The 21,675-nt window shown below is 41.2% G+C and overlaps 1 protein-coding gene across 2 annotated transcripts in view; it reads right to left on the bottom strand.

The window, feature by feature from the left end:
* Nucleotides 1-7,419: 7,419 nt before the first annotated feature.
* The window catches only part of LOC147454546 (AMSH-like ubiquitin thioesterase 3), an 80,258-nt gene continuing 66,002 nt past the window's right edge, over nucleotides 7,420-21,675 (bottom strand). Inside the window, exons 6-14 of one of the 2 annotated variants that reach the window (XM_086516460.1) lie at nucleotides 10,498-10,603; nucleotides 10,319-10,365; nucleotides 9,730-10,033; nucleotides 9,553-9,642; nucleotides 9,396-9,455; nucleotides 8,422-8,496; nucleotides 8,276-8,338; nucleotides 8,139-8,191; nucleotides 7,420-8,058 (exon numbers count right to left, since the gene is read on the bottom strand). In XM_086516460.1, the coding sequence (XP_086372586.1) occupies nucleotides 7,884-8,058; nucleotides 8,139-8,191; nucleotides 8,276-8,338; nucleotides 8,422-8,496; nucleotides 9,396-9,455; nucleotides 9,553-9,642; nucleotides 9,730-10,033; nucleotides 10,319-10,365; nucleotides 10,498-10,603 (973 nt within the window). In that variant the 3' untranslated portion in view covers nucleotides 7,420-7,883. Of the gene's footprint in view, nucleotides 8,059-8,138; nucleotides 8,192-8,275; nucleotides 8,339-8,421; nucleotides 8,497-9,395; nucleotides 9,459-9,552; nucleotides 9,643-9,729; nucleotides 10,034-10,318; nucleotides 10,366-10,497; nucleotides 10,604-21,675 lie in introns of both variants that reach the window. The other variant, XM_086516459.1, reaches the window with a different exon arrangement.

Genomic DNA, 21,675 nt, shown 5'->3' with positions numbered 1-21,675 from the left:
GAAAGAATTGTTTTGGTGATGTTTGAAGGGCTATATAAAACAACTTGTGACCAGAATTAACAAAAGAACCTATTTGTATATGTAAAACAATGTGGTAATAATTAGAAAACAAGAGGAACGGGTGAGTGCGGTGTGGAAAGTGAGAGACTAGTATCCAAACGCATCTATGTCTACGGATGGGAGGAACCAATTAGTCGGGTACTTTTCGCAAGATTCTACTTAGTTAGGAATAAGTCTCATATCACATATAGGACTTATGAATGGAGATCGTGCCTCTTCAACGTGGGGGAAAAATGTATTATTTATGGATCCAAGATATGTCAATGAGATTTTATCTTTATGATATAGAAAAATGGGTCCCATTAGAATCTTTTGATTTATCGACTTGGCTTGTGGTGTATGACCCTTACAACCACAATCGCGATGGATAGAGGAATTCCTCTCTTCTGTTGCTCGTATCCTTGCTTCGTGCAGTTGGATTAGGGTGTCATCAATGAAACTTGGAATAAAGGAATTATATTTATCAAGTCGCCCCAATCTTCCTGGCTGGGGACCTCGCATACCTTTTGCAAGACAATTTCTTATCAAGGGCTTCAATTGCTTCCCTTTATTGGTTGTGGGATCAATGTTTTCCTAGATATCATGTCTACAAAGAAAGCAATACATAGATAGCATGTCTAGTTGAAATACTGAAGAAAAATACTCCTCACCTCAATGCTTGGATTCTTTTTTTAAGAACACCAGATCCAACGTTCAAGGTTTCAAGAATTCTTAGTTCCCTCTTTCGTACATGAGCACCCAAGCTTGTATCTTTCTTCCATAAGGTTTGTACATTTTCTCGCAAAACCTGTAATTTTGGTGTGTGTTGCAATATGGTTTTTTGGTCATTAAAATGCAAATAAGAGAGTCCTAGAATCTCCTTTGGTTGAGCATAAAGCATGCATCTATGATTTTCAACTTGGATGTGATATTGGTGAATATTTATGTTTTTTTGAATTGTTTAGGAGAATGCGTTTCATTTTCTTCTTTTGAAGAGACCTAATTGCACACCCTCCCTTCATTTTGAAAAAGGCAATGCAATAGCAAAAAAGTTACAACAATCTTTGGAGTCTTATATCATTCAATGTTTTTTTCATCATTCCAACTCTCTAAAAAAGTAGGGATTCTGGAGTTTGTGATGAGGAATTGAGAAAAGTATTGCTTGCATGCTTATGTTTTTGGAGTTTCTAACTACCGCAAATAGTACTGTGTTGGAGCCTGGAGCAGGAACGGGACCAGTTGTGAGAGGATGTCTACATACAGGAAGGTAGTGTCTTGCAATGGAGAACAATAAACCCATTATCAAAACTATCTTTAACCTTTGATAGCTTCCTACTTTATGGATGTTGGAGCCTCTTCCTCATATATACCAATGGATGAGGAAGAATTAGGGACGTTCGTGTTTCAAGTTCCCACAGATTGGTAAGTTCTAAATAAAACTATGATTTTTTTCTCAATTTGTTACATTTTTAATATATAGATTTAAATTTAGGTTGTTGCCATGTTATGTTGCAAAAATGGCAAGTTTCATGCGCAGAAGAGATGCCTACTTTGATCGTCCATATGGTGGAAAAGTGAAGGTCGTGATCAGTTTTTCTTGATGATTATGTTGTGCATAGCAATGGTACTATAAGTAGAAAATCTTTATAAATGTAACTTTTCGATACTATTATTATTTTGGTATTGGAAATTAAGGATTGATTTTACATTCTATTTTGTATTTGGCATTATGGATTGTGTCAAATTTGGACATATTGCCTTTATTTGATTGTATAGTCATGTTTTGCTATTGGACATGGAGTTTCTTTTGGCTATATGGTTAGTGTAATATTTTCTTATTTGATTTTAATATTTCAATACTCATGTTTTGATAAATAACAATGTGGTTTCATTGGGCTTTGCTTCCTGTGTGTTTCATTATGATAAGAATATTCAAGTTTGGTATACATTTACTCAAGTTTTGGTATTGCATAATGTAGTTTTGTTTGTCTTAGTTGAAGTCTTCTTTGCACAATAAAAAATTAGATTGCTTAAGGGCCATGTTTTGGTATTAGACATTGTAGGTGCAGTTGGAATTTGCAATTTCTATTTTGACATAATGGCAAGTATATGGTTGGTGTAATATTCTCATTTATTGGTTTTTAATATACACATATTCATGTTTTGGTAATGAACATTGTGATTTTCACATGCTAACTTTGATCGCATTAATGGTATAGTTGTAGTATGGAGCATTGTTGGTTGCTTTGATATTTGCTTAGCTTGCTTAGATGACCATAATTTTGTGTTGGACATTATATTTAATGTGGAAAATTTGGACTTTATAGTTAGTGTTGAAAATTATAGTTCGTGTCTGAAATTTGGACATTGCTTGCATGGGATGTCATGTTTTTGGACAAATGTTGTTGTATACTTTCTTATGCTCATTCTTAAAGTTATGCAATAACTCATCTACACAATGTTTGTTGGACATTATAGTTAATGTGTGAACTTTGGACATTGCTTGCATGGGATATCATGTTTTTTGACAGATGTCGTTGTATACTTTCTTATATTAATTCCTAAAGTTATGCAATAACTCCATCTACACAATCTTGCAAACAATCTTTCCAACATGTATATTTCTAATGGAAATGTATAAAAAGATAAGATCATATATGTTAGCTCATTAAACTAACATACCACCAAAATGACAAGTATCATGAACCAACGATAGCCATAACCATAGTGGAATGACAACCATGAACCAACCATCCAACAAGCGTAACAAAAACCATAAATTGCATGTTAATCACAACCATAAACCATTGACACAACCAAAATGACAACAATGAACAAAACCATTCAAAAACCATAACCAAAGCAACAATAACCATGAGCATCACAAAGATCCAAAGTGCTAACCATAAACAAAACCATGGACAAACCCATCAAAAACTATGCTAATAACCATGGGTAGGATAATATTAAAAATGATCGATCTTTAAATGCTGGCAAACTACAAAATCTACACAAGAATGTATAATCCACAAAATTTGTGCCGTCTTCTAGGGACCTCACCTCATAGTGGCATCTTTAGTCACTCAATAAGCTACAAAACTGGCTCCATGAATTTTTGTGTGTAGGGGAGAAGATATGGCTTCGTTTCTAAGACAACCTTGTATAGAATGCCTCCTTGAATGCAACTACAAAGTGAGTCGGTAGATAGGTCGCTCAAGCATACAACCCCATCAAGACATTCAAGGAAGGAATATTATGAAGATCGACACAAATCCTTCACGCCCTCCTAAACATGTTTTGAAAAGGTGTATTGTCTTAGAATACTTGTGAATTCATATGTACATGTGTTTATCATTTTTGCATTCTCTAAATGCACAATACATGCCAATGTGACACTCCCTCGACATGTTAATGGTAGTTGTAAGTGTTCATCGTGTAGTTCTTTACAGGTGCACAATTTTTTTGGTGCAAGAAGAGCTAAATATTTGTATCATTCATATTCATCTTGCGTGTTTCCTGAAGCTTTCTCATGCTCTTCTCGTGTGTTTCTTCCCTTACAAGAAATGGTGTAGAACCAATTCACCTTTTTTGAAGAGCTATTAAGTAAAACACTAGATCATTGGGTAACTCCACAAATCAAGTGCCTCTCCAACTAGCTTGATCTTGCATAATGTAATGGGCCTCTTAATCCATCATAGCACAACATCTATTGGAGTAAGCTCAACTTGTGAACTATCAATGGTGCCTAGCTATGAGGCTTCCCTAAATTGACTAGACCAAAGGTCCTTAACAACTTAAGGTTGTGTGGTCTAGATGGCTAGACCAATTTGTGAAACATAGCAATTGAATAATGGAATAGATGATTTCCTTGGAAGTTATTTCCCCCATGTACCTTCACCTAGTATAAGAGCCATGATTTAAGTCCAACCTATGAGTCTGTAGAAAGGTACATATTAAAGTTGTGGATGACGTCAACATCATGAGCCAAAACAAGCGGACCATGTTAGTACTAAGGAGGATGGACAAGAAGTTCCAATTTTGACTTTAAGGAGATAGTTGTTGGGGTAAGCCCAACTTGTGAACTATTAATGGTGTCTAGCTATGCATCTTGCATAAAGTGGCAGTTTAAAGGTCCCTAACACCTTAAGGTTTTAGGGGTAAGCCCAACTTGTGAGATATTAGTGGTGCCTAGTGCAGTTTGCATAAAGTGCTTAGTTCAGAGGTCCCTAACATCTTAAGGGTTTGGGTTTTGGATGTCTAGATCCAAAAGCCAAAATGCCTAGTTCAAAGGGTTTTGGATGTCTAGATCTATTTGTAATATATCGCACTTGAGAACGTTACCATAGAGCCTTCAAGCTCTGCAATTCGAACCCGGGAGCTCCATTAATCCTATCCTCATTTTTACCTATTATTAGATGTGTGTGTGTGTGTGTGTGTGTGTGTGTGTGTGTGTGTGTGTGTGTGTGTGTGTGTGTGTGTGTGTGTGTGTGTGTGTGTGTGGAGCCCTGCTAACTCGGGTTTAACATCCTATTTTTAGGAGTTTCTCACAAGCAAAGAAGCTTGCTTTTGTGGCTAGTGCACTAAACATGGTGTGCAAACCACATTGGCGAGGGTTCAAGTCGAGGTTGGTAATTTTAAAAAGAGAGCAACCTGGACGGATTTGAAAGTGGCAGTTCAACTCCATGCTATAACTTGGTTGGATCCACGGGGGGATGTCCACGCGCCAAGGTTTGAGCTGCAAACAGTTGTGCACATCAAGCACACCCTTTTGCTCGCCTTTTGCGGACGACTTATAAAATCAACTTCAAGTTTTTTCCAGGTACGTAGGCAGACGCTCCCACGACACCAAGGTGCTTCCTTTGGCCCGTGGCTCCAACCCTATAGGGCCCCTAGTCCCACGCCACCAGGGCACTCCTTTCAGGGGGAGGTTCCTGCACTGCCAAGTGTCCAAGCACACGTAGGGAGACAAGCATAAAAAGGGGTGCAATCCCGCATAGTGAAGCATCAAGATCTTGTAAGAGCCCTTCTCAAGAGCACAAGAATCATAGGCTATCAGGAAGTAAAATCTTCAAGCACAAAGTCGAGCCTCAAGGCTTCATTGAACTTCAAAGACTTCCCCAAGCAACCAAAGATCGTGAAGAGTGACTTCACCTCAAGTGAAGAGGTACTTCACATTGAAGAAAAATTTTAAAGAACACATTAAAATTGATAATCTTGCAGCCAAAGCACAATTTCCTACAATGTATGTCACTACATCCATCATTAAGGAGGATAATGTCATTGTGCTATTGTACGGAGTCCAAACACTGGCCTTGGACAGTCTCCAAGCGCAAAGATTTCTCCAAGGCACCATGCAGAAATTTCAAAATTCACTTCAAGGGGAGGAAAACCGGAAACAACATCGTTAGCATTAGCAGTTCTTTTACATCAGTGTTTTTATATTGCACTTGTTTTTTCAATAAAGACTGATTGCACAACAACAATGGGAAAGAAGCACTTGTTCGAGGGGAGGATACAAGACAAAGACCATGAAGCACTTGAAGGCAAAGCTTTGAAGAAGATGAAGGTGCTCTTGGATTAGAGCAAAGCAAACATTTTTTCAAGATTTTGCTCTTGGATTAGAGCATTGTTTTTTGCTCATGGATTGGAGTGCGGCTCTTGGATTGGAGTGTTATATGTCGTTTGTCTCCTAAATTGGCGATGTATGTTGTATGTGGTCCTCGATTAAAGTGTTGTCATTTTTCATCAAGTTGTAGCCCAAAGTTCATCTTGTATTAACATCCTTAGTGGATACCATGTGTCATCCTTATTGGATAGAAAACCTTCATTGTATCTTCCTAGTCGAAACCTCAAGGGGAGGATTGTAAGGTGTGAGCTTTGTCCTAGAGTCCTAGAGTATGAGTCAAGGAAAGAGAAGAAATCATCCCACATGTATTGGTGCAAGGTTGTAGAGCTACTTAAAGCTCATTTCATGAATGAATAAACCGGTCTATTTTGCGTTACATCTCCCTTGTTTATGGTGAGCTTGTGATGGCTCACAAATACTCAAGATCGTGTTTATGAGTTCAAGTTAATTGATCTGAGAACCTAATTCGCTCGAGTGATAACCTAGCCAACACACACTCTCGTGTGCACAATGTGTCTCTTTCATCCACCATAGCTAGCACGATCCCATTCCCATCATACAATACAGAGCTAGAGTGGCAATTGGAGAGCTCGGGACCTCATCTCACATACTAGAGATTGATGATGCGAGTGCACAATAGATTGACACATACTGGAGGATATACAAGGTACATGGAGGTGGGGTAGAGAGTGGGGAGCACTATGTATGCAAATGTCCCAACACGTAAGAGTGTTGTTGGAGACAACCGGTCGCTTCTTACTAGAGATTCAAAAACATAGGGAGCCTCACCTCCAATTCCCCATGCACACCATTAGAGGTCATAGTCATACCTCACAAATTGCTTTCAAAGACTTGCCCAATTCCACCCACATATTCATAGTGGTGTCGACAAACTACAAGAAGCCCATAGATGCCCCTAAGCACTAACATACCAAGCCTAGAGAGTGCACAGGGTCATTCGAGGGATGAACCTACAACATGAGTAGACCCTACAACCTATCACATGCCATACCACACCCCGTGTTTCGTATTGGAGGGAGCTAGCTAGTCCTTTGCATATCATGGTTGTGCTCCCCTATGCATTCTAGTTCACATCCAATAGAGTTACAGCCCCATCCCCCTCATCCCTCATGCATGTGCATACACCCCAATTGTAATCTTTTTAAATTTGTAGCCGCTTAATTTTCACCTTTTTCCTAGATATTGAGAAGACACATGCATGTACACCATTCTCCCTCGTACACCACCTTCAGCCTCTAGAAGGCACTAATACATCTCTCTCTCTCTCTCTCTCTCTCTCTCTCTCTCTCTCTCTCTGGTTTTGCTCTTTGGCCTATGTGAGACAACAATACAATCTTTCATTCTTTCTTTAATTCTTCCCTTGTCCCTCAAATTATACAACAAAACATAGCTTCTCCTGCCCTTTAATACACTCTTTACTAAATTAATATTAACTGGTTTTGACAAATACAGCAAAGGAACATGCAAACAATGAGGCTCCAAAATACGAACTATTCAATTAATGACTTATGATAGCTTGCATGTTATTGTTAAGTCCAACAAAATTCAAGCACTTACAAAACCAGCATAATCCAAGTCCACCTGAAGGAACATCGAGGCATTCTTCGGTCTAATCACCTTAAGGAAGATCTTAGGAGGATGCAACTTTGCTGTAATTTCTTGTTTGATGCAAAAGCTTTTGCATGAAAAATAGGACTTGTATGATAGATCCTATTAAACAAATGGCTTTCATCTCTAACCAAAAAGACTCACATTTGTAGATTATTTTCCTTTGCATAAAAAAATTTATACCATTGTCCTCAGTGCTGAACTTCTGTGAGTCAAACACCCACTTTAAGGGAAAGGCAGTGTAGCAGGGAGAGCAATTAGTCGCATCAATGTACACTCTTGAGCTCACAAGGATAGTCCGTGTATACCAGTTTACAGCTTTCTGTTGGTCCCAGGGATTCAATAAACGTACTTTTGTACACCTCAGGCATGACAATCCTGAAGACATGTCAGACGTATAATATACATACTTGATTTTTGACAAGAAGGATTTGGAGAAAATCTATTGCTTGGATATACAAGACCCACATGGCTTTACAGCATGGGTGCCCACAACTTCCAATGTAGCATTAAAGCTTTTGCTGAATGAGAAACTCTCCCCGTTCTTTTTTTTACCAATACTGTATGCTCACAGCATCAACACTTGCAGTCACCTGAGGTCCACCACTTGATACGCTAACCGTGAGCTCATCAGAACATGGCCACAGTGTTCATAAATGGAGCTTCCATCGGATGGCTGTTCATGAGGGTGAAATCCTCGCATTTGGCAATTCTGTATAAGCTTTATTCCTTGTGGATCAGACAAACGGAAGATGCCCGATGTTCTGCAAACCAGAGAAAGTATCACCAAATCATTCCATCGTGATTCACCAAGAACATCTGCTACAGAAAACAGAACCTTTACCTTGTACTATCCGTAGGAGCCATGACTATGGCAATAGCCTCTGGCAGCATCACCTGAAACAACATAAAAACATTTAGAGGATGTCTCCAGGCCGTAACAGCTCAAGCAGCAAAGACATGTAGGATTGAATTAACGACCTGATAAGAATAATGTGTGTGAAGATCAATCGAGGACATGAAGCACGATTGTTTTGGATGTGTCTGTGACAAGAAACATTGCCAAATCAATGGTCCAAAACTTTGAGCTAAAAGAGTGTGTGAACTTCAAAACCCTGAGCACTCACATGAATCCAACCCAGCTGGAAAAGATTTCGCTCATCTTGCCACGTGAAAATTTCTTCCTCATTCACTGTTTGGCACTGAAATACAAACGGAATATGAGCACGTGCTAAAGATGCAGTATCAGAACAAAAAAAAGGACTTGCAACAAATTCTAGGATATAAATATTGGAGTTCATGTCTTACAGAAAGCATTAAACTTGAAAACAGCAAATGAGCAGCATCCTGTCGAGCTCTGGGACAAAAGTCTGAAGAAGGTGCAAGATGAAGAATTTCCAATGCCCTATAGAGTAGAGGATTTTTTTTCGACCAGAAGGCCAAGTTCTAGTATACACAAGTCTAGGCACACAGCCCTCTGAGATCTATTGGTCTGACAAAACACTCCCACTGTTATCCCCCCTCTCAAATCATAAGTCCGAATTCCATGCCCTCTTCATTCTAGGTCAAGCTACAGGGCCATTCCTCTGAAGGAATAGTTAAGGGTCATACGTAAAGCAAAGCTTAGAGGTAGAGAAAGAGTGGCAAAGAGAGGCAACGAGAAGGAGATAGAGACACGTTGAGTAGATAGAGGCGCCTGGGCAGCACACGGTTTACAGCTGCAGAGCATCTGATACAAACCCTCAACATCTGCTGCTCGATTACCCATCCTTGAATAGCGTATATCCTAGTAATAGGGTCAGTTAACAAAAAAGCCCTCACATGGAGAGTAAACTTTCCCATCTGACTGAGTCAGTTGAAAAGTTGGAGATAAGAAGATTGAGATCCAAGTGATAGTGCTTGGATGGCTTCTATATGTGTTTTTGTACATAATCTTGGAGTTGCTCTGTTTGTAACCAGGATATTTGTAATTGACCTTGCAGGATGTGCCCTCAGCTTGTTTACCAGCATATGAGATTTTTCTTGCCAGAAAAAGAAGAGGCACAAGAAGTTGACAGTCTTACACCAGACAACAAGTCTTCCACGAAGAGATTTCACTTACAGAGTCAGAGGTGGCCTCCTGCTTTGGAATAATAAGAGCTGTCACATAGAATGCAGCATTCTTCTGAAAATAAAATGCGTGAAATATCAAGCATACAACCATGGAAGTTCACATCTTAGAGGCAGGGACATGATATAATGTGCAGCTAGCTACTCACGAGACAGCCTGCAAGAACACCACAAGTCTCCACATTCTTGTTGGTGTTTTCCATAGCAAGCCTAAGAAATTCATCCATCATCTTTGCTGACTGCAAGATCCAAGAGTCAAACCCAAAATAGGATCCAAACATCTTTATTCAATAAGTAACTACATATACGAAGGATCATGTACTCACGATGTATAGTTGCTTTGGCCCCTCTCCTCGTTGATTCACCTTAGCTATTGATGAAACAGGTCCTGGGAATGGGTCTGCAACTCTTGATGGTGGTATGGGATCCACGCAGATAGAAGAAGTGCTTGGTAAGTTCTGCACAAGTGCAGCAACAGGTGGAGGAAACGGCTGACTTATTAACCTCAGCTGAGAAGCATAATCACTCTCCCTCGAATCTTTATGCCTTTCCAACACGTCAAGATCCAGTGAGGCACTTAAACTGGAATCTTTGATGACAGGAACAGCTTCCGTTGAGATCTGTGTCAAGCTTCACCAAAAAATTTGTGCAAATTAAAGTTTTAGAAAAGGTTACTAACAACTTCAAAACCCATATGTAACTTTTGGGACCAGATAACTAAAACAACGGGTCAGATGGATAGATGTATCTAATGTGAGCACTAAAGAAGGAACAAGGCACACATCAAGCATCAAATTGCATTGTAACACACTAAATGGAACCTTTAGAGGGGTGGTACAAGGGGATAATATACAATGGGAAACAAAATGTGGGTGCAACATACGAAATAACAAGATACATATTTTATGATATTACCTTGGACTTTCTGAAGAAGACACGTCAACATAAGTGGGGTACTGAACCTGCAAAAATATATAGCATTGAGTTGCAGATGTGTGCAAAAAGTAATAAATTGATTTTTTAAATTTACTATTGTCGGGCTTAAATATGTTTGAAAAAGATACAAGTTAGAACTGCAAAATTGAATGCTATACCTTAGCCAGCGAATAATGAGTGCCTACTGGAGCTCTAATACCAGATTGACTGAGGAAAGAGTGTCTCGATAATGTTTCAAGCTTTGGAGGAGGTAAGCTGAAAGATCTGCACAGCCATTTCAATGTCAACATACAGTCATCTTAGAGTAAGGAATGCCATTGAACTAGATGCAACCAAAAAAAAAAACATTAAAGACCAAAAACGGCTAGAGCCTAGCAGCCCTCACTTCTGAGTAAACTTCTCCAAACAAAGTAAAATTACAATTAAGCGCCATCTTGTCCACGGAAGAAATACTCCAACAGAAGCAGATCATTCATCATCACGAGCGGCCACTAAAGTCCGGAAAGATTACACGGAAGTATTTGGTAAAGTTCAATAATTATTCTACTTTAAACGCTCAGTGGATGCCCGAGCAAGAATTAGCATCTTATCCCGAGACTTTGGAAGGATATGTACAAGCTTTACATTTAAGGACGATGTCTAGAAGCCAGAGGCATGTTGCTAAATGGACTATTTTCTCTTTTTTTGAGCACTTTCTATTCATTGAAGTTAGAATACTTAAATGTGTACACTTGAACTGTAAAAGTTATGTACTGTAGGTCTATTGAAATTGATAAAAACCATCAAGAACGTTCGACTTTGATGTGTCATATGATGGGTGACATTAAGCATCGCGAGAAGGAGTTGAGCCGTTCAATGGGAGAGACCAGGAAATGGGTATTCCCGATGCGTCACATGATGGGTAACGGGAGCATCGAAAAGGGAATATTCCATTGGTCCGGGAAATCCAAACTAGAAAAAGAAACACATGTAAAGGCGCAAGAATCAAGATGAGTTCTAGAAGCTTTTATTAAAAAGCGGGATATTTTTAAGTGCTTTCCAGCAAGGAATCTATGTCTACATAGCATCTGTGCTCGAGAGTTGCATCCAGGGATGCCTGGAAAGTTGTGTAACAAGGTTTTATTAAATTTTTAAACAGGTTCACATATTTTATTAAGTGACCGGCTGCCCACTTATTACTAAATAAAAAACGCAAGGCCTATTGTTAAACAAAATACTATCGCTACCTCTTGGGCTGAAAAAAGCGTACAAACCCTCTCTCCTCCCTCTAAATCTGCCACCAGCCTCTCTTTCTATGGTAGTGCTATTGCTATAGAGGAATTGCCGGCTATTTCTGCTGCCTCCAAGGACCTATGAAAGAAACCAAGTGCCCTCTCTCTCAGCCCAGTATCAGAGTATCAGAGAACGTGCCAACGGAAAAGAACAGATTGAACAACTTTAAACACTTCAAATAACAACTGAACTGAAAGATATGCACGACACGAGATGGGGAGTGTCGAAGTTTCACCCCAAGAGAGCACTGGCCCCAAACGTTGGCGCCCCTTTCGGTATTTCTTTATTATTGCTGATTAGCAAAGTACAACAGCCGAGAAGCACCTCATGTGCAATCTACGCGCTGAAGAGTGCCATAGAGGGTCCCCCAAGGCTCATATTTGAAGGCCCAAAGCTTGAAAGCATCAAATATAAAAAGCTGACCCCAAAAAAAAAATCCTAAAATTTTGTGATTTTCCTAATAATCCGCTGCAAATTCCGAGATGTCCGTACAAGTGCCATGTCATCATATTTTGAGGTTATAAACTTGTCTAGCTTTGTTTAGGCCACTTTCGGACGCTTTAAACAAGTTTTCTTTGACTTTTAAGGTTTCAAGGCCCCTCAGTCACTAATCTGTGAGTTCTTCTAGGTTTTAGGTCTCTCGGCCAAGATCTATTCCATTGGTCGGAACTTGGTGGGAACTCTTCTTTAAAAATAGGCCACTCGGCAAGACTTTATAAGTTAGTAAAACAGCTTTTGTTGCTTCTACTACTTCTGTTGCTTCTTAGGGTTTAGGCCCCTCGGCCGGGATTTGCAGGTTGGCTCCGTTCTTTAGTGGCTTGAGACGTCAATAATTTGGAACAAGGTCTATCTTGGAGAAAATCAAGCTGCTCCTAAATTGGCATCGACTGCTTGTCCTCTTCTATCCCTCTTCTAACTACTCTGGTACCTCCTCTCAATCTTGGTCCGGTAATCTCTCCTCCAGAGGTCTGTTTGTGAGTTGCTTTGGCTCCGCCAACCTCTGTCTCAAGGCTTGTCCTTGTCTCTATCAAGGTAGTTAGGTACGTAGTGTTTGGTACCAATTCGGTGCGTAAGGTACATAGAACAGAATGGATTGAGTTTTTAGGTACGTAAAAATTCGTCCTTTTTTTCACAAAGCCTAAAACTGAGAGTACTTCATACATTTACTTATGCATTCACCAAGACTTCGAATAAAGACTAGCAAATCAATAGTACACAATCACAAATGCCAAAAACTGGAGTCCAGGACTCTAACTGAACAATGAAAACGCAAAGCTGAGATTAGCTAACCATTGATCATGGTCTACAAACAAATAGTATCAGATGTCTGCTACCACGGTCACATAAAACTAAAAGCATCTTGAAAAAGATAAATCCAAGAGTGAAGTCTGAAGTCCTGACTCTAATAACTAGTAAGCACTAAATACCGCACACTCATGACTACACTCCAAAGCCATCATCATCATCAGAGGACGATGAAGATGATGTTGAGAACTGAAATAGGGCTGAAATAGGACTAAAGATGATGATGAGGACTGAAATAGGGCTGAAGATGATGATGAGGACTGAAATCGGCTGAAATAAGGCTGAATTTTTTTAAATAAAAAAACACATGTACGGAACCTATTCGTGCGTACTGAACCGTACGGTACGGATAGAATCCGTACGTACATACGGATGCAACCTTGGTCTCTATCTCTGTCTCTGTGGTTGTTTCTGCGTCTGTTCTACAATTGTTGCTCAACACTCTGCTATTGCTCGCTCTGCGTAGGATCTGCTATTGTATAGAACATTGTAACGGCCTTCGACACCCCAAGTCGTTAATCTAGTACGACAAAGCAGAGAATCACTTAAAATACTCAACTTTATCACACATTCACAATTTGAGTCGACGCGGCCCGACATAGTTCTGTGCCCAGAGGTATTGGCCCCAAAAGCTGGCGCCCCTTTCGGTATTTATTTTATATTATTTCTTGAGCAAAGTACAACACCGGAGGGGTCCTCTGCTCTCAGACTCTACGTCCAGATGCTCTGAAGAGTAAGGGCCTTGGGTTCTTTTTAAGGGCCCTTGGCCTCAAAAGCAGTTACAAGAAAAAGCTTCTAACTAAAAAGCAACTGGCCCAAAAGCTGTCAACGCCAAAAGCAAAAATGCATGAAGGCTGTCACGTCAGCACGTGTCAGTGCAAAACGCGAAAATCCTTACTGTCTGCCACGTCCGCATGTCAATGTAAATTCTGTGTTTGCCGTACTGTTCTGCCACATCAGCATCCTCTGTCCGCTGTCCACGGTTTGTGACATACACCCCTCTTGAAAGAATTGTAATCGCCCTCGATTACACCTGCAAAATCAGACATAAGCCATAAATCAGTTCAGTAGAAACTCACACCGACGCATTAGACGACACAAATCCTTCACTTGTACGAAGACGGCAGTCACATCACATCACATCACATTCAGATCATATCACATAGAGTCTAGGATCGTGATTCCTTGGCAACGTATTTAGCAATCGCATCTAGATCCGCACCGGACCTCACTGATGTCGGATTAACTAATCCCATATTGCGATCACGTCCATATAGTTCGTTCTGATTTAGGATCATGATTCCTGGCAACATATTTAGTAATCGCATCTAGATCCATCTCGGATCTCATTAATGTAGGATTAACTAATCCCATATTGCGATCATGTCCATAGATTTCTTAAGACCGAAATGCTACGGTCATTCAGTAAATCATTCCATCTATACTCCAGCACAATCATGTGCGAGTAACCATTTTTGGGGATCCAGATTCATCAATCGCACACTGATTTCATACAGAACAGAGTGGTTCAGTTCTAGCTGTGTGGCCATCTCATCCTGCAGGAACTCTTGATGCGCTCATGATAATTCCATTCAATCAATCATCATGATTCAAAATTCATGATTCCTATCGTTGTCAGGTTCTCGTTGTCAGGTTCATGCTGGAGCTGTCATTGCTCCCAATTGCATTCATTGTCATCGATCTCACCTGTTATCTGCATACAACTAGCAAGTTCTTCCGGAAAGCATTAATTGCATACGTAAATCAGATTCATCTTGGGGAATTTCCATGCAGTTCACAAATCACACACTTAGTTCATACTGAACGCAGTGTTCCAATCATCTAGTCACCTCATCCGTCCAGAAGTCTTGATGCACCTAGATCCCTGTGTAGCCATGTCATCCTGTAGGAACTCTTGATGCGCTCACCAGAGTATCTAGTCATCTCATTCATATGGGAATCTTGATGCGTTAGAATCATTCATCATTCAACATTCTGTCATCATCCATTCATTCAAATTACAAAGCAACAATCATCATTCTTATCTTGAATCGACGGATTCATTCCTGAGCTACCGTTGCTTCATATGCAAATTTCTTGCCATGTCATCCTCAATTTCGCCTACTAAACAGACAAAATTTCAAGGAGATGACTCACCTCGTTGCAAAAGAGTGGTTGTCCAGGTCCATCCGAATGCATACAGACGCGAGTTCCTCGCTACAAACAACCAGATTGTCACGTGACACATCTAACCCTATGTGTACGTGAACAAGCTACTTCATGACAAGGGTTAAGTCAGTCCAGTCGGTCTAGCTTAGGAAGTGTTCTGGCACTTTTGTGAGTCTGCTCGCAAACCGTGCATGCCCAGGCACTTAGAGTAGAAGCATATCCTCTGGTTGCACACAGCATGATCATCAGCATTACCACATTTTCCAATGCATAGAACCTATTTTCCCTATTTTTGACATTTTTCACTTATTATTTTTAAGCGTGCCTTCTCAAAACGTAAGAGCACCCAATCATCCTCCTTCAATTTCAAGTCGTGACGATAGCGATCCGTTGCCTTTTTCTGTCGTTCTTGAGACTTCTGCAAAGTCTCGCGAACCTTGGCAAAAGCCGTATTTAAATCTCGCGAATATTCATCTGCTTCAAATATCTAATCTTTCGTGCTCAAGAAGGGTGGAACCTTTGCAGCACCTTCAACAATCTCAAATGGCGCCTTCCCCGTTGAAGAGTGTATCGTGTTATTGTAGGCAAATTCCACCAAAGGTAAGTATCTTTCCCATTGAGTCTTCTGATCTGAGATATAAGACTTCAATTAATGTAGAACCACTGAATTGGCAATCTTGGATTGCCCGTCAGTCTGCAGTGGAACGATGACGAGAACTGTAACTGCGTGCCAATGTTCTTTTAAAACAAAGTCATAAATCTCGAGTCTTTGTCGGAGACAATCGTCTCAGACATGCCATGTAATCGGAAAATCATCGTGTTCATTCTGTGTTCTCGGGAGATCAAAAATGAAATCCATTGCAATACTTTCCCAGGGGCGGGTGGGTATGGATAAAGGCTGTAACAATCCCAGTGCCTTATGCCTGTCAAACTTGACCTTCTGGCATACTGCGCACAAACTCTTCCACATCCTTTTTGAGTCTCAACCAAAAGAAGTATCTCTCTACCCATTTCATGGTGGTAGCAATGCCGCGGTGACCCGTAAAAGGTGGACAGTGGCATTCAATCATAACCTTTACCCTCAATGGCTGTGTAACGCACAACATAGTCTTTTTCATCAAGTAGCCTTCCCGAAGGGAGTATCCAGCTACTGTCTCCCCATCCCGCATCCGTGTGAAAATATCTGAAAAATCTGTATCTGTGGCATACTGATCGACCATATCCTCAAAGCTCCTATGATGTATCGCGGAAATAGCCAGAACCAACGGCTTCCGAGACAAAGCATCTGCCACCACATTCTTCTGTCCCTGGACATGGACAATCTGGAAGTGAAACTGTGACAAGATGTTGGCCCACCGCATCTGCTTTTCGGAAAGCTGCTTCTGTGACAAGAAGTAGCACTTTTGGGCTCATTTCGGCCTCCGTTTCCACTACAGGCAGTACTGCACAGGCTATTTCGTCATTTTGTGCAGAATTTCTGTCAGTGCCGTTTTCTGCATAACAGGTGCCTTACAGTCTTCTACGGTTTGTGCTATATAGCACAGGTTGTTCCCGCTCCGTTTCTCCTATTTTCGGGCAGTTTTCACATCAGGTGCAGCATTTACCATGGCTGACAACAACAACACAAATGTGTTCAAGATGTTTGCTGCTGAGGACAGGTTGGATGGGGACAACTACCCTATGTGGGCTTATATGATGCAACATGTTCTTGTGTCAAAAGGTGTCTGGAACATTGTGCAGGGCATTGATGTACGTCCTGGTTCTGAGGATGTAGGCGATGTTGAGGATGTTGCAGGTCTTGCTGCAAGGATTGCAGCTGTTAGAGTTGTTTTGCCTACGGCAGAACAAGCTCGTTGGGATGTTAAGGATGCGCAGGCTCATGCATTGATTGCGTTGTCTGTGAAGCACACCATTGTTCCTCACATCCGTTCTGCAAAATCTGCAAAACAGGCTTGGGATATTTTAGCAGGTCTTTATGCAAGCCACAATGAGGCTAAAATTGCTTTGCTGCGTAAAGAGCTGGAGTCGAAGATTATGCATGAGGAAGATGATATGGACACTTTCCTTGCTAGTGTCAAGGATATCAATGAGCAGCTTATTTCTGCAGGTGAAGTCATTTTTGACAGTTCCCTTGTGCAGACTGTTCTTGATGCCTTACCAGATTCCTACCAGACTTTTGCTAGTACTTAGAGACTGATGACCCAAGGAAATCCTGAAGTTGTCAAGTTTGATGCATTATGCACATTGCTGTTGCAAGAGTCACTTTCTAGATAAAACATGACTAGGTAGCGTGCAGTTGAACAGGATTTTATTGCTTCTCAAAGAAAGGGTGGTAACAGTAATGCAGCCACTTCTTATGGTTCTGCTGCGAGTGGCAAAAATTCTGTTTCTTAAGCTTCTGCTGGCAGTACTTCGTCTGGCAATTCTGGTGATAAGGGCAAAAAGAAGATGCGTTGCCATTATTGTAAAGCCAATGATCACTTGATCAAGTCGTGTCCTAAGTTGAAGGCCAAAGAGGCTAAGAAGAAAGAGGGTGGTTCCACTGCAAATGCTGGTTCCACTACAAATGCAGCCATTGTTGAGTCCTCTGTGAAAGGAGACTGTGTTGCTGATGTTGATGCAGAATGGGCTTTTAGCGCAGAGTGCACTTACAATCCTGCTGTCCATGATGCATGCTTGTCAGTTGTTGCAGATTCACATGTGTGGTATTTCGACAGTGGTGCTACAAAGCACATTACCTCACATCGTGAATTGTTTACCTCTCTCGAGTCTGTCCCTCATCGGAATTCAGTCACTTGTGCCAACAACGCCTCTTATCCAGTTCAGGGAGTTGGAAAGATTGTACTCACTGCTGCTAATGGCAGTTCCTTCACACTTGTTGATGCACTTTATGTACCTGAGATCAAGAAGAATCTCTTGTCTGTATCCGCACTTGCTAGACTTGGACTTGTAGTCAAATTTGTGGATGATAGATGTACAGTTCATGATCTCAGTTTTGGTGATGAAATTGTTGCATATGGGCTTTTGTGCCGTGGGCTGTATAAGCTCACTTTGTATGACAAGTGTGGACAAAATTTTGCAAATGCTGTTGCAGATTCAAGGGCTATTTCAGATGCAAAACTTTGGCATGCACGTTTTGGTCATCTGAATTTTGCCAGTTTGTTGCGTTTGCAGAAATCTGATATGGTTGCTTCTTTGCCACCTCTTGAAGCACCTGTCAAACATGTTTGTGAAGGCTGTATTTTGGGTAAGATGCAGCGTTCTAAATTTCCAAAGGATGGTTCAGTTCGGGCCACATGCAGGTTGCAGCTTGTGCATAGTGATGTTTGTGGGCCCATGCAAACTCTGTCCTTGGGCAATTACCTGTACTTCGTGACTTTCATTGATGATTACTCCAGGCATGCATGGGTATTTCCGCTTAGAGCGAAATCCGAAGTCTTTATGTGCTTCAAACAATTTCTGGCTATGGCTGAAAATGTCTCGAAATGTACTATGGGCACCCTCCGTTCAGATCGAGGGGGGGAGTATATGTCTCATGAATTTAATGCATTTCTGGCTAGTCGTGGGATAAAAAACCAATGTACAGTGCCTTATACACCTCAACAAAATGGTGTTGCTAAGAGGAAATGGCACGATGTATGGTCAAAAGTCAAGCTTTACCGCATTCTTTTTGGCTTGAGGCCATCATGTGTGCCACTTATGTACTTAACAGGTGTCCTACAAAAGCTTTGCAGTCTATTACTGCATATGAAGCATGGCATGATAGAAAGCCTTCTATTGAGCACATGCGTGTTTTTGGCTGTTTGGCATATGCTTTGGTGCCACAAGTGTAGCGCAGAAAATTGGATGATAAGGCTGTCAAATGTATTTTTGTTGGTTATAATGTTGAAAGCAAAGGTTACAGGTTGTATCATCCGCAAACAAAACGTATTCTGGTTTCTCAGGATGTAGTGTTTGTGGAAGATTCTGTTCAGCACTTGCTGTCATGTACTAGAGACAGTAATGTAAGCTCACAGGACATTTATGACACTTTTTTGCCTCTTTTCAGTGGTGGAAATACGAATGTAAGTTCCAACGAGGCAAATGTACAGCCTATGGGGGTTTTTGAAAATGTTTTAGATCAGCCTATTACTGATGCAGATGTACATGATGTACTTGATGAGGAAAGGGCTGAAAATGAGCAGGCTAGAGGTATGCCAAAATGGCTGGTGCACACTTTGCGTGACAGTAAATTGGATGAACCTTTGTCTAGTCGTACTCGTTCAGGCTCTCGCCATGCATCTTATGCATCATATTGTTATGCTTTGGATGTGTCTAGCTTACATGAGGTTGAGGAGCCTCTGTCTTTTGATGAAGCACAGAATTCAGAAAATTGGATGGCTGCCATGCAATCACAATATGATGCACTTATAGAAAATGACACATGGACTTTATGTGATTTGCCTCCTGGCAAAATGGCCATTGGTACGAAGTGGGTTTACAAGTTGAAACGCAAGCCGGATGGTGAGATCGATCGCCATAAGGCTCGACTTGTTGCAAAAGGTTATGCACAGCAAAAAGGCATAGGTTATGAAGAGACTTTTGCTCCCACTTGTCGTATGACTACTGTACGTTTTCTATGTGCATTGGCAACTCATTTTGGTTTGGATGTACATCAATCATACATTGTTACTGCTTTCTTGAATGGTGACATATTTGAGGAAGTTTATGTAACGCAGCCTCGCGGTTTTGTCATAAAAGGACAAGAGGACAAAGTGTGCAAATGTAACAAGGCTTTGTATGGGTTCAAGCAATCTCCTCGTGCTTGGTATGAGAAAGCTGACACTCATTTGGTCAAACAAGGCTTTCGTAACAGTCCAACAGAAAGCACATTGTATGTAAAGCATGAGGGTGATGTACTTCTCATTGTGGTTCTTTATGTCGATGATTTGCTGATCACTGGACCAAATGAGAGACATATTGCTGAATTTAAGGCTGATTTGAATGCTACTTTCAAGATGAAAGATTTGGGGCTGTTGCATCATTACTTGGGTATACAGTTTAAGCAGTGTGATGGTGGTATTGCCTTGTGTCAGAAAAGTTACATAGAGACATTGCTATGTAAGTTTGGACTTGAGGATTGCAAACCTATTGCCACTCCCATGGAAACAGGTTTGAAGTTGAGTCTACATGATGCTGGTGATCCTGCCGATGTCACTCTTTACCAAACTGCTGTTGGCTGCCTCATTTATGTATGCAACACGAGGCCGGATATTCAGTTTGCAGTCTCACAGGTCAGCAGATTTATGCATAGCCCAGGGTCTAAGCATTGGCAGGCTGTCAAGAGTATTTTCCGCTACCTTAGTGGCACTTTACATCTTGGCTTGTTTTATCCCAAGGGGGGATCATTGCCGCCAGACTTACATGCTTTTTCGGACTCAGATTGGGCTGGTTGTTTTGACACGCGAGTGTCCACAAGTGGTTTTTGTTTCATGCTTGGCAGTTCATGTATATCATGGTTGAGCAAGAAGCAACCTACTGTGGCCACTTCGAGTTGTGAGGCTGAGTACAAGGCAGTCTTCACAGCTACGGTTGAGTGTGCATGGCTCAGACGCCTTATGGTTGATTTGGGTGTTGGACAGGACACTGCCAACACTATCTACACTGACAGTCAGAGTGCATTGGCAGTTGCGAGGAACCCAGTTTTTCATGCTCGCACAAAGCACATTGAGGTGCATTACCACTATGTCAGGGAGAGGCTCTCAGCAGGAGAGATCAGCTTGGCTTATGTGCCAACACAGGACAACCTTGCAGATCTTTTCACAAAGGCATTGTCTCGTGAGAAGCTTGAAGCTTTCCGCAAAGCTTTGGGCTTACTCCCCTTTGTGGATTGATCCTGTCCTCAGGGCATGGCACTTCCCTTTACTCATGTGCCAGCTCTCGTTCACCGCATCACTCCAGGGGGGATTTGTTACCATATACATGTGGTAGTGATGTGTGTGAACACACTAGGACTGCCGGGGCATTTTTTTCCCTCTTTAGGAGGTTTTTTCCCCCGTGCATTGTATATACGCCCATCACTCTACGGCTATCAATCTTTCCATTGCACACTAAGTAACACACTCTCCATTGTGTGCCTTGAGCTTCCTTTGTCTTCTCCAAGCTGTGTGTGTTTCTCTGCAACCCTAATTCCAACATCTGCCTCATTCTTAGAGAAAACAATGATTTCGTCAAAGAAAGTGCCAACAAATAGCCTGTACTCTCGGAAAATCCTGTCCATCATCCGGTTAGATGTCGCAGGAGCATTGGTTACGCCAAAAGGCATCACCAAAAACTCAAATAACCCAAAAGTCGTCCGAAAAGCTGTCTTGTAGACGTCTCCCGACGCTATCCTGATCTGATGATATCCACTCTTCAAGTCAATCCTGCTAAAGCACGAGGATCCCTGTAACCTGTCGAATATATCATCGATCCTAGGAATCGGAAATCTGTTCTTGATGGTGATTTTGTTGAGAGCTCTATAATCGATGCACATTCTCCAAGATCCGTCTTTCTTCAAAACCAACAACACTGGAGAGCAATACGGTGGAGTACTAGGCTAGACAAGACCC

This window comes from Adiantum capillus-veneris, chromosome 7 (assembly GCF_014529385.1).
Source record: "Adiantum capillus-veneris isolate H3 chromosome 7, ASM1452938v2, whole genome shotgun sequence".
Classification (NCBI taxonomy): Eukaryota; Viridiplantae; Streptophyta; class Polypodiopsida; order Polypodiales; family Pteridaceae; genus Adiantum; species Adiantum capillus-veneris.
The sequence above is the reverse complement of the archived record's forward strand: the minus strand, read 5'-3'. Positions and strand labels throughout refer to the sequence as shown.